Consider the following 13,466-nt stretch of genomic DNA (forward strand, 5'->3'; position numbering starts at 1 on the left):
CTAGACACGAGGAGCAAATCAAATTTACTGGCTGAATATGGAAATGATTTGGTTACAAGGGTTGCCAAGCATGGCATCATATTGTAGACAGACAGAGGGACGATCATAAGAGGAAATGGAGAGCGCATGAGAAGATTTTCCGCCTTGACGATAGCGTAACAGAAAATAACTCCCTGAATCTACCTGCTGTCCTTCTTTGTGTCCCTTTCCTTCTTTACCTCAGCTGATCTTATCTTCCGTTATTCAATAAGTGACCAAAAAGGATGCCATGAAAAGGAGGTGTTGGAGATCATTATTGATTCTGATCTGTAAACACAGATCTGGACCTCAGCCCAGCATTGAATTTTACCTAAAGAACACCTTGTTTAGTTGATAAAGAGCCGCAGAGGCAGACAGCAGGTCGATATCGCATCAAATATTGACACAAACGGCAGCATGTGTACATCAGAGTATAGAGCCGGCACAGAGGAGTTAAGAGCTATCACTGAGACGGCATCATGGTATGAGCTGACTTTCACGAGGCGAGAAGGTGCAGGTGATGTTTTCTCTGACGATCTCAAGAGTGTTTCAATCGACACAGAGCTCGAGCCGAATTCTCACCTGGTGTTGTGAATTGGATCGCGGTTCAACATGTTCCCATCTCTTTTTACAGATGAGGAGACGGGTCTTAAGGTGCATCAGGTAACCCGCCCTCCGGGCTTCAGCACCAACCGGCGGCGCAGCAGAGCCGTTCTCTATCACCTGTCGGGACACCTGCAGAAACAAGACAAGAGCAAACTGAAGCTCAACAATGTAAGTGTCTCCTGCATAGACTGGATGTAAAGATGGACGACATGACCGCTCCTCTGTTGTGAGAACGAGGCTAGGAGGCGGGCTTCAAGGGAACGCTCGTGCGCTTGATCAATGGGCCCCATGATGAGGAAGATTGGTGGCAGATCCGGATCATTTTATCTAAATTCTTTCCTCTGAAGTCAAACTTTTTTTTTGCTGAAAGCACCACTGAGCAACTTTCATAGGAATGAACGTGGCACCGTCTCCGGCGCTGTCTCCGGCGCTGTGTCCAGCTCTCTTTGGGAGGAGGCGGAGACACGTCGTCCATCTGTAAACACAGTCTGTGGTCTCCACTGATGGATGGAAAAAGGTTTTAATCTATTCCCCGACTGACTTTGTGCTCAGCAACTACACAGTTTCATTATAGTCTCAAGATATTTGATTGCCGTGAGATGTATTGCATGCCAAACTAGCCCCGGCCTGCCTCTCACGTAATTTCTTACTTTTGAGAATTTTTCACGAATGATTACATTCAAGTCGCAGAGGTAAGGATACACATAGTACAAGCCCCTAAAAACCCCTACAGGTTGTTCAACAACAAAGAATCTTTTCACCCAGATAGATGGAAGGGCATCTGGAGCGAGCTCACTTCTGTTTGACTTTGGGGTAAAAGAGCTGCATTTCGCTGATGTCAGTGATAAAAAACAAACAGACCTTTGCAGTTTCCATTCTGCAAGTTTGACGCCCACTTATTGAGGGATTATGTATTTTTAGGTATTTTTAGGTATCGTTATTTTTGGTTTTTATTTGCTTTTACATGGAATTTAGCTGTTTTTTATGTTGTATATTGATTATTAATAATACATGTATCCAGTTTAACCTTTCAAACTTTCTTTAATGAGCATTTCAGTTGCGTTTCCTCCGTATTTCTTTCTTCGCTGTATTAATAAGCTTTGTTTACAGTAAGCAGGGTCCTCATGCAGGAAACACAACAACATGATTAATCAGGACACGAAATCTATCTGAAAATGAGATTAAAACAATACAGTCCTTTTATAACATACAGATGTACTGTATAATATACCAGTGAAAATACTGCAAGCGTAAAGCGTGTTCCCAGTTTTCTTCTTAATGTCTCTTTGAGAAAACACAATATCTAACATCATTTTCCAAGATTGAATATATCACACTTAAAGGTGCTCGGTACGGAATTCAGAGCATATCCATTGCTTTCACACAGTCAGCAGTTAACGATGCTTGAAGCTAAAGGTGCTAACAGCGCTAACAGTGCCAACAATAATGCTGAGCGAGCTAATGGTGGAAACATAATGCGGTGTTAACATCTCTCTCTCTCCCTGTCGTCCGATCCAGAACATGTTCGGGGAGAAGCCTCCCATCCCGGAGTACAAGGTAGCAGCCATCCAGAAGTCTCGCTTCATCCTGCTCCACTACGGGACCTTCAAGGCCGGCTGGGATTGGCTGATTCTGCTGGCGACCTTCTACGTGGCCGTCACCGTGCCCTACAACGTGTGCTTCACGGTGGTGGCAGGGCGGGACGAAGGGAGCAGCGCCGCCCCGCGAAGCCCGCCCAGCGTCAGCGACATCCTCGTGGAGATCCTGTTCATTTTAGGTGAGAGAACGTCGTGCGTCCGTGAAAACGTCTGCCGCGATGTGAAGTCATTTCACGGCAAATGAGACGCGCACCTGAGCACTGATTAACACTCGTTCGATAAGCTCGTTCTTTAATCAAACGCCAGTGTTCGCTTCGGTAATGAACAACACTTTAATAATTGAAAAGATCGTCCATTTGTTCATCGATTTATCAATCGCCCCAGAAGAGAAGCCGATGAAGCAGCCTGTCTCTAAGGGGCTCATCTGTCATGATGAAAGTTTAGTTGGGAGTTTTTAATGATGCATTCACAGCAGTGAAAGGATGTGAGCCATTCACAACAGATCATGAAGTCTCATTGCGAACCCATTTCCTGGAAAACATCAGGCCTCGTTGTCCCCACCGCTGTCCATCTGACCGTGGGAGAGTTGTACGAGGGCTCTTCAAGGGACAATTTGCCTTAATGGAGAAGAGAAGACGAGCCCTGCATCAATGAACTTCTGCGATGAAACGATACGAGCCACCCGCAGTGAAAGGATATCCTGTTTGTTAGCACTAACAGGCCAGCCTGTTTGTCACTCATTCGCTCAGACGACTGTAGCGGACTGAAATGTGACATCGGGCTTCTGATTATTTCTGTTCATAAGATGCATTTTAAGAATTAACTACACCCTAAAGGGTCTTAATAGGAGTCATAAAAGGGCTCAAACATGACAAAACCATGACAAATTGCATTTTCTTTTTTTTAAATACTTTACAACTTTCAAACCTAAAGAAGTAAAAGCAACAAATTGTTTCCGAATAACTCACAGGATGTCTCCAACAAGTTGAAAAGTCCCCTTCCACTCACAAATCTATATTTTCCTTCTTCCGTGACTTCATTTTGCAGAGTGATGGACAGTTTGACACTAGCAATGTGTTTCACTTGGGGAAAGACAAAGTCTGTCTCTGGTCACCTTGAATCTCAGCTCAACACGATAACAACAGTTTGGAAACTAATCTCGGTCCAATATTCAGCTTGAACAAGTTCAGCACACGCGTGTGTGAAGTAGGACACGTCTTGTGTCCAGCGGTTCCTCTTTTGAAAGGCATCATAGATCATCATAGATTTAAGAAATGAAACAAATGAATCTATAAACTGACCTGTGAAAATAATTACTGATGGAGTATATCAACTTGATTTTCTTGGGCCCAACTAAATAAAAGCTTTCAGTGTGACTTTTGTTTTTGTAGCTGTTTTTGGCTCTTTATTCTCTTTGAGCTTTTGTTTCTAGTCAGTCTGCTAAAACATGCTGATCCTCCAGTATCGTTCTTTAAGTACGTAAGCATTGCTGATGTCTGTTTTTCTCTGTTGTCGTCTTCCGTGTGATTCGCCGAGTCGCCGTCGCTCTGTACTGTACGTCATTCATCCTCATGCGTCAGTGGTTTGTCACTGTCCCGGTGGCACTTCCTGCTGTCAGCTTCTGCTGTGCTTGTCGTCCTCTGCAGACATACTGCTCAACTTTCGAACCACTTTTGTGAGCACGTCGGGTCAGGTCGTGTACGACGCCCGCTCCATCTGCGTTCACTACGTCACCACCTGGCTCTTTGTCGATCTCATTGCCGCCCTGCCCTTTGACCTGCTGTATGCTTTCAACATCAGCGTGGTGAGTCTCCTCTCTGTGTGTGTGTGTGTGTGTTTACATCAGCAAGGTGTGTGACAAATCAAGCCTCTTAATTAATTCACCTTTTGTTTTTTTTGTAGGGAAGAAAAGCACTTGAATGTGGACACACACTCTGTCTCCTGCATTCATTATCCACGCTAACCCCCCCATGGCAACATGCCAAATTAGGAGGAAAAAAAGGGAAATGAATGCATAATGCCGTTGGCTTCCTGGTGAATTTATTAGATCAACATTTCATCCAAACTGATGCTGAGCAGACAAACAAAAGGGACCGAGCCAATCTGGTGTCAGTGCACACACTGCAGGTCTCATTCATTTCCGTTTCCATGCTCAGAATCCGAAACAAAACCGCACCTCCACTGCACAAAGTACTAACAGCACATGATGAAAGGAATGAAATAAAGAACGGTGCCTTTTATACGTAAGAAACACTGCAGGCTGAGTGTGTGTGAACCGATGTGGTCTGTGTCTGTCTGTGCAGTACTTTGGGGTCCACTTGTTGAAGACCGTTCGGCTGCTGCGGCTGCTGCGGCTGCTGCAGAAGCTGGAGCGATACTCCCAGTACAGCGCTGTGGTTCTCACTCTGCTGATGTCCATGTTCGCCCTGCTGGCCCACTGGATGGCCTGCGTCTGGTACTTCATAGGTCGCAAGGAGATCGACAGTCCTGGCTCCTGGGATATTGGTCAGTACCCACGATTTTCACCCACACACAGGGAAGTACATTCACTTAAGTATCGCTGTGAGGTACATTTACTCTACTGGTGGTTTCACAGGAAATAAGATGCATGCATGAAGAAAATCGGCAACATTATAAAGAGTAGTTAAAACATATTTGAGTGAAGCTACTTATTTACAGTAAACTGCACTCCTCAGCTTTTTATTTAGTGTCCTCAGTTTATATTTTCTCTGAGTCGAGAGCTTTTAGTGTTCAAGTTTTGAATTGTCACTGTGCCTGTACTGTAAATATCCTGCCAGAGCCAGAAACCAGAATTTCATTTGGGCAAATTGAGCAAATCTAAGATTGGATGCTGCATCACTCTTCTCAATTATACTGTAAACTCCATCGCCAGGAAAACAGTTTTAATGTTCCCGAATGCAGATTAAATGAGATCTTGTCTTATTGCAGCCCGTCTCTCGGTGGTTTTAGTGTGATGAGAAGCGTAGATTCCGTCATAAAAAGTCTTGTCTCGTTCATCTTAAACCATTTGCACATTCACTGCCTCGTCCTGCTCGGCAGACAGATCTAAGAGGACACTTAAACTCCTCAGCAGAGTGATGTCAGTCATTTTGCATCAGCAACAAAGGTGCAGCAGCAGCACTTATGCAAAAGCAGTTTCCAAAGGAGCTAAAGGGGCGAAGATCAACAAGAGGCTTTTATTTTATTCTACCGAAGCATCGACACGACGTTGAATCAAATGAACCACAATGAGAGTGTTTTCTAAGCTGTGGACTCGACTCAGGGACACATAACGAGATGTTTACTTCCCCTTGTTTTCTCTCCCTCGCTGTCCCGCTCTCCCTCCATCCCTCCATCTCTCCCTCTCGCTCACATTGATTTGTCCCAAACCACCTATCAGTATCCTTTCAGCGAACCACATAATGACAGAAACACAGCAGTCAATGTCCGCGTTCCCTCGATTTACTATTCAGACAGACGGGGAATCCAGGGGACAGCAAAGACCAGTGTGACCTTTCTGTGACACTAACTGAGATTCACAGTGAAGGTCTGATATCGGTAATTGAGGGGCAGTGGAGCCATGGCCGCCGTCGCAGTCCCTCATGGAGCTGAAGACATCGCACAAGACGCAGTCTACTGAGCTGGACAGAAAGAAAAGGATAAAGAATTGGACATGGAGTGGATATATTACATGTTGTCATGCGTACTGCAGGTTTCTAAAGGGATCTTTGGATTTACTATTCGTCTTGCAAGTTTTTGAGAGCCAGAAAATCCAAATTTTAACAACAGCTTTGTCGGCCTCAGAGGGGCAAGCAGGCGCCGACTACCACTGCTGTCACTTTCATTTTTTACATCTTCATTTTGAAAACAACACATTCGAAGAAAGAAAAATAATACATCTCGCACCCCCCAGAGGAACTGCATCTGTCGTTATACTGTCCGTTCCTTGTTGTCAAAACAAACCATGGAGAGACGGTGGCTGCATCCAATCGTCTTTTTTTTGCTCAGGAAGGTTCCTAACTGAGAGAAATGACCTAAAAGTATTAATTATCAGCCGTGATAATAGCTGGTCGAATTCTCTAAATGCTGAGGAAAGATGCCTTAATGCTTCCTTTCTTATCTCCTTTAGCTTAGGGAACACTTATGAAAGGAAAGGAGATCATGCCGTAAATAGCGCATTTGTTTTGGACTATTTTCATCTGTGGATTAATACACATTTAGTTCTCAAGTGAGTATTTATGGCACTGGGATGTCAGAAAGTCAACGTGCCATGTCACACCTGTTCTCTTAATATCGGTGCAGAAAGAAGCTTGGTGATGTAGTGACTATTTGCAGGTATAACTGTGAGCCGTAGCTAACTACGAATTTGCAAGATGGGTCGATAACCGGACAGTTGGCAAAGTTTAGTTGAGAGACGCATTTGTCCCATTGACTTCAGTCTCACTGCAAACCATGCCTCTTATGTATAAAACCGGAAGGTACATCATAGCTAATATGACATAACATTAGCTTCCTGACAGCCGCCTTAGACAGAGTGTGAGGCAGGAGTTCAGGACCACAGACGGCTCACACTGAGTCCAGTCAGCTCTCGACGAGAAGTCAGCACCTCGGACAGAGGCAGAGAAACACTGTCAACAGTTTCCACCAAAAATAAATGAATAGAAAGTTCCCGGTTGCACTTCGCCATTTTATTAGTTTGTTTATTCAAATATTCACAATGGCTCTGTTATGAACTGCCACTAAAGGGAGCAGATGAAGGCTGAGCATGATGAGTTTACTCCATCACATCAGAGAAAACCTTTCCTTCACTTCAACGTCTGTCTCCAGACCGGCACACTCTGTTATCGCTTGGCCCTTTCTGTAACATCAGTACTGCCCTTCACGTTCCGTTATGTACAAGATCAAATAAATTCTTTGTAGTTTTATATTTTTAATATATTCTGATCTCCAGGCACGGACATGCCTGATTGCAATATAACGGCTTCGCAGGTCCACATTTCCTCAGGAAGGTGGAGGTGAAGTTGTGTGCTAATGACAAAGTAATTAGGAAACTACTCGGGTGTTAAACCCTCTGATGTTGTTGGTTTAGCTGCGTCACTGGGACTCTGCTCACTGCTCGATTGTCACTTCTGCTTATTTATGCTGGCAGGCTGGTCTCACTATCTGAGAACACACACACACACACACAAGGTCAACGCTGCCGGTCTGTAGAAGTGTGTGATGCCGGAGATCAACGAATGGGTGCATCCATATTGTATTATTCATATTCCATCTCTTGCTGTCTTTCTGTTTTGATTCTGCGGTCAGCGGCTCAGATGGCTTTCACCAGTCCTCCGCTCACGAACACTGTTCTTCAATAATTCATCCTTCCTCTCTTCTTACTTTCTGCCTTTGTTATTCCTTCCTTGGCCGTCTTTTTTCTTCTTTGTTGCCTCTGCAGCTGAATTGTTATGTCGATATTTGTTTAAAAAAAAGTTAACTTGAATCCCTTTTGTTCACAATATGAAACAAAAACCATGTATTGTTTGTGCCAGATACATATTATTTGTGCAGATGGACGTGTTCCAGGGAACTTAATGTCTGGGTTCTCTAAATTGGCAATACAGACGAGCAGAACCGGACCCTCACCACAGAACTGTAGATGCCTACAAGGCTGGAATAACCACTCAGATCATGTTATTAAGTAAACACAGCAATACAACAACATTAAAATAATGTTACGAATAAAAAGTCAGCCAGTCAGTATTCTACTTGAGTAAAAGTACATACGTAGTACCTGCAAAATGCATCTAAACTATCAAAGGTACAAGTATTAATTATGCCGAACGGCCCCAAAGGTCCTAAAAGATTCTGAGAAATCGAGTGCGCACAAGATGATATAATGGGCACGCAAGTTATTCTCTCCTGTGACACATTACAGCATTATTATTCTTGTTAAATCTTTGTCTACCTCCAACATGAGCAGCTCTAATCAGCCACAAAACGCCTTTGTGGCGATACAGGACCTTTAATATATAAGTATGCATCATACCTTATAGGTTTGTCGTACGTTTTAAATGTCAAATCAAAAGTAGCTGTTAAATATATTAAGTGAAGTCAAATGTATCATATTTCTCCCTGAGATATCGTAGAGCAGCAGAATAAAGTCCCATAAAAAAGTGCTTCTAAATGGTACTTAAGAACCGTACTTGAGTTAATGTATCTGTTACTGCCTATCACTGAGAGGACAGTTCAGCAAATATTCAGCTGTAATGGAGCTTCAGCAGGACTTTTGTGTACAGTTGGAGATGAAGAAGGTCTAGTTTTGTGCTTGTTATAGTATAAAACTATTTCATTTATCTCAGGTAACTGTCAGTGCTGAACTCTTGGACCTATTTGTCGTAAAATAAAGTTTTTTTTCCATTTCACTTCTCTCTCATAGGTTGGCTCCATGAGCTGGCCAAGCGTCTGGGGACCCCCTACTTCCTGCCCACCCTGACGACGTCTGTCCCCGTCACAGTCGGCAGCTTCCCGGCCAACAGCAGCCAGTGGAACGTGTCGGGGTCAGAGGTCGGAGGGCAGGGCTCCTGGAACTCCAGCCAATATTATGGAAACGTGTCCGGCGGCGAGGCCGTGGCGGGGACGGACGCCGGTGGCGGGAGTTTTGGGGTGCTGGGCGGCGGCCCCTCGATGCGTAGCAGCTATGTGACATCGCTCTACTTTGCTCTGAGCAGTCTCACCAGTGTGGGATTTGGAAACGTGTCAGCCAACACGGACTCAGAGAAGATCTTCTCCATCTGCACCATGCTCATAGGAGGTGAGAAACCTGTGTTTTACTTCCACTTTTTAGGGATGCACACATCCGACTTTTTCAGTCCCAATACCGATACCAGGGCTTTGGGTATCGGTAGATACCGAGTACCGATATGTTTCGTTAATAAGCTGTATGCCTCACTGTCCGGAAGAGACTCGGATCATCCTTTTATGTGTTCGGCTTATCACACATTGCTTTACTAACTCACGGATATAAATTTACTCATTGATATTTATTAGTAAAATAATAAATCCTACACATAAACCTTTTTCATGCAGCAACAAATAGATCAAAGGTTAAACAGGAATTAAAATAATATTATATACTCAAGGATCATTTATTGACATCATGCAACACAGGTAAAGCACGACAACATGCAGTTCTCGTGTTTGCAACACGAGAAAAACAAGACAAACAAAAACAGGAGTGCATTCCTGTGCTGCATTTTGCAGCATTGTGCAGCAAAAAATATGATCTGTGGAGATTCCATGGCTGACGTCTTCACATTAAACATTCAACACAGACTATGTTTGAGCACCAAGCATTGTGTTGATAAATAATATAATTTATAGTACATACAAGGTTACACTGTTATTTTTTCCCTTGTACTAGAGGGTTGTGCAGTGACATGTAAGTTGTTGTCTAATTTAGCTGGATAACAAAAAGAAAAGACGGCAGCAGGGTGAGCAGGTCTCTGGGTGGGTTTTGTCTTTTAATATCCTTTGGGCTCTTCGCAGGCACCTCGTCACCAATATCTGATGCTCGGGTACCAATGATGTCTGGGTGGTTTTAACTATCCGCTGCAGAGCACTCCTGTCCTGAGCCGTGCACATCCCATGCCAGTTTGTCGTGCTTTCAGTCAGGATGCATCACGAACATTGAATTGAATCGATCGGCCCCATTGTCAGCGATAGTCGGTACCGGCCCGATATCGGTGCGTCCCTACTTTGTGTGCATGTCAGTGTTTCCTCTCGTGGCGTGAAGCTCTTCTTCTTCTCCTCTTCAGTACTCACTCAGCCCATTGTCTGGAACCAGTGAGACATCAACACGCAGCCGAGCACAGTTTGTACAATAGATGTACCGACACGCACTCTTGTATGCAAAACCGTCCATTCAGTGTCTCATTAGTCCCTCGTTTCTTGATTGAGGGGTTTCATTACATGTTCGGCTGTGTGCTTGTTTATTTGTGACCAGGATGTATCAAAATCGATTTGCTACAGATTGATTGTCCGTCACTAACAGTTAATAGTAAATAGCGAACGCTCTTTGCCATTAACAAAACAGACCAAGAGCATTATGCAGCTTTGAAAATCAGCTAATACAGTTTTTTGTTGACAACATCCAGAAGGGACAGAAGCAATAAACATCAACATCAACACCTTCAGACGCACAGACTCTAAATCTTGAAAAGGAATTCAATTCTTGAATTTGAAAATACACAGAGCTTCTGTTCATCCAAGATTCATTGGAAAAAAATTGGAAAATTGCATTTTTCTACTTACTACATTTGAAGCTGCAGAACTGACAGACTATTCATTGTAAAAACACAAAAGCCTTATAAATCCCTTATTTTCTATCTTTAAATATCACCAACAGTAACATGACAAACACATGTTCCAATCTGTTAAAATGACTCGTGCACCATCTCTCCTTTGAGTTTGCTCTCCCATGTGATGAAGGAGACGGCACTTAACTTTTCCACAGTGCTGCTCAATAAAGTACAAACTAAATAACGTGTTATTCGTCAGCTGAGCCATTTGAGCGACGCCTTGTGAAATGTCAACGAGTGCCTCTAATCACCGAAAAGCAGTTCCTTAAATACTTCAGCACAGTGTATTTACTGATCCTCTTCACTGTCCTGAAAATGCTCCGATTCAACATGTTTGTGGACGGAGTTTTAAAACTCCTGCCTTATTTCTAATGAGCCGAATGTTCTGGAGCAAAGCAATAAAAGAAGAATTGAGGTTGCTTGGTGAGAGAAATGCCAAGATTTATAGTCTGAGGACACACTGATGTGTGAGGATGGCCCCGGTGCACTTTGGGTGGTTTGGGAAACAAATCACAATGACTTCTGTCCGTGCTCGGCATTTCCTGGTTGATATAATAATAAAATCTGCTATTTTCCTTTTGAAAGGTGCTAATTAAAACCCTGTTAAATGTTAGTGTTACAAGGCCAATACTGTGCTGGAATTTATAATATTATTTTTTTCATCCCAGCTGATTTGATTCAGCGTCAGGTACGCTGTCTTGGTAGAGCATCAGATATGTATTCATCCATGGTTTCCAACAAATGTGCTATTTCCTGCTATTATAGTTGCTAAAAGCTGCAGTACTCGGCTGTGTTTGGAAATTAGTTTTTAAAAATGAAACCGTATATTTTAAACAGTTTTTCTTTCATGAAGAGTGTAGCAGGTGGACCCAAATGCAGGAGACTGCAGGCCACAGGAACTTGAATTTATCTTTATTCATAGTTCGTGCAGACAAAGCAAAACTGAACATTACAGAACAAAACCAGGGCTGTGGTGGAATAGTCAAAAACATGACGTCTTAATGTACTTTTCCTCCACCTCGATGGAAAACGCCATGAGGCGGGGGAGAGATGTGGACGAGAATTCACAAGGACTTAGGAAAAGACAACAGCTGTGCTAAAATCCAACTGCACGTGTTGTTGTTTTTTTAGAAACTTTATTTATAACACACAAATTGCGTACAGTTACAAACTCAGTGCTGTACAATTCAAGTAAATATTCCTGTCCAAAACAGAATCTCACCGCCTAAGAAAGATGTTTTCAATTAATCCAGATTGACCAATTAAACAGTTCTGTTATTGACGGCTGAAAGGTGCGTCGCGTTAAATGTTGCTGCCGCAAGGGATTGTGGGACGGCGTTACCTCCTTTCTCCTTTTGTAAAGGATGGTCCAAACATCAAAGCACTTTTTCTTAGCATTTTTTTTTTTACAAAACCCTAAAACCCCAAAAAATAACAAGTGCAGTCAACAAAAAGTGAAGACACATCTTCAGGGAGAAAAGATGAGCTTGGTTGTTGGTTTGGTCGTTTTATGGGATCCGTAGACGGTAATAAAAGCTATCCTCATCCTTCAATTCAATTTGGGGTTTTTGGAGTGGGTGTGTTTTGTGTTGCATTGATTTTTAATAACCTTGCATCCACAGAGATGCGAGTAAAACACACCGAGAGAGAAAGAGTAAAGATAGGAGACTCTGGCTTCATTAACCTCTCTCAATTGTTCTGTTCTGTGAGCCTCTCGGCTCCAACTGAAAGACATTTATACGTCCTAACTCCAGAGTTTTGCTGGATGTGAGGCGGGTCACTCTGCCTGCGGGGAGCAGCCATCCCAAAATGATGTCATTAGTCAGGGTGTCAGTGGGCTGTGTAAGTGTCCTGTGGTCTGAGCGCTGTTTCAGCAGCTTTTCTACTTGGACAATAATTCAATTTAGGGAGAGAAACTGCTCTGCGGTTCAGTCCGAAAGGTACGTTATAAGATGACTGCTGGTTAGATGTGTTTACATTCAAAGTCGACCCGTTTGTTAAATATTAATACAACAACCAAGAGTCATTTCACATACTGGGATTAGAGCTGTTTTTTAAAATGATAATTTAGTTGTTTTTATGGTGTTTGGTGCAACCTTTTTCTCTTCTCCAGCGCTGATGCATGCAGTGGTGTTTGGTAACGTGACGGCCATCATCCAGAGGATGTACTCGCGCCGCTCGCTCTACCACACCCGCACCAAGGACCTGAAGGACTTCATCCGGGTCCATCGGCTGCCCAAGGCCTTGGAGCAGCGCATGCTGGAGTGTTTCCAGACCACCTGGTCGGTCAACAACGGCATAGACGTCAGTGAGGTGAGGAGAGAGCAGGCGTACATTCTCCTCATGTAACGCAGAGCTGCATGAGTGTAGATAGATAGATAGATAGATAGATAGATAGATAGATAGATAGATAGATAGACAGATAGATAGATAGATAGATAGAATGTACTTTATTTGGCCCCAGGGGGAAATTTGTATGTTACAGCAGCAAGACACACCAATTAGCAGAGTAACCAAAAATATTAAGTATTAAAAAATGCACAATAGAATAACAGAGTAGGACAAATTAAATATCAGAATATAGAATATATAAGATAAAACAACAAAAATGCACAGTATATGATTGCAGATCTTACTGTTTTCAGGTAAACAGTACTGTTTCTCTATCTCTCTCGCTCTGTACTTTAAAATGAACACTTACAAATCAAAGTTTACTGGATTATGGTCAATATTTTAGTCGACACACTCTTTTTCTCGGTTTCGTTGTCTATTCTCGCACTCGTAGCTCTGCTGGTGGCTGAAGTCTGTCGTACTGGAGAGCATTTGTATTTTTGTTTATTTACAGTTTCTGTGTGGCCAAAATAAGCACTAATAATTTATAATAATTCATTCATTAGAGTCT

General features: G+C 43.0%; 1 protein-coding gene across 1 annotated transcript in view; it reads left to right on the forward strand.

Moving 5' to 3' along the window:
* Positions 1 to 13,466, forward strand: part of kcnh3 (potassium voltage-gated channel, subfamily H (eag-related), member 3) — a gene marked incomplete at its 3' end in the record, with an annotated part of 87,397 nt that overhangs the window by 63,916 nt on the left and 10,015 nt on the right. Inside the window, exons 4-9 of the mRNA XM_079277311.1 lie at positions 653 to 792; positions 2,143 to 2,401; positions 3,869 to 4,026; positions 4,526 to 4,727; positions 8,644 to 9,018; positions 12,678 to 12,877. Of these exons, the coding sequence (XP_079133437.1) occupies positions 653 to 792; positions 2,143 to 2,401; positions 3,869 to 4,026; positions 4,526 to 4,727; positions 8,644 to 9,018; positions 12,678 to 12,877 (1,334 nt within the window). The remainder of the gene's footprint in view (positions 1 to 652; positions 793 to 2,142; positions 2,402 to 3,868; positions 4,027 to 4,525; positions 4,728 to 8,643; positions 9,019 to 12,677; positions 12,878 to 13,466) is intronic.

Source organism: Melanostigma gelatinosum (assembly GCF_949748355.1).
Source record: "Melanostigma gelatinosum genome assembly, chromosome: 10".
In the NCBI taxonomy this organism is placed as follows: Eukaryota; Metazoa; Chordata; class Actinopteri; order Perciformes; family Zoarcidae; genus Melanostigma; species Melanostigma gelatinosum.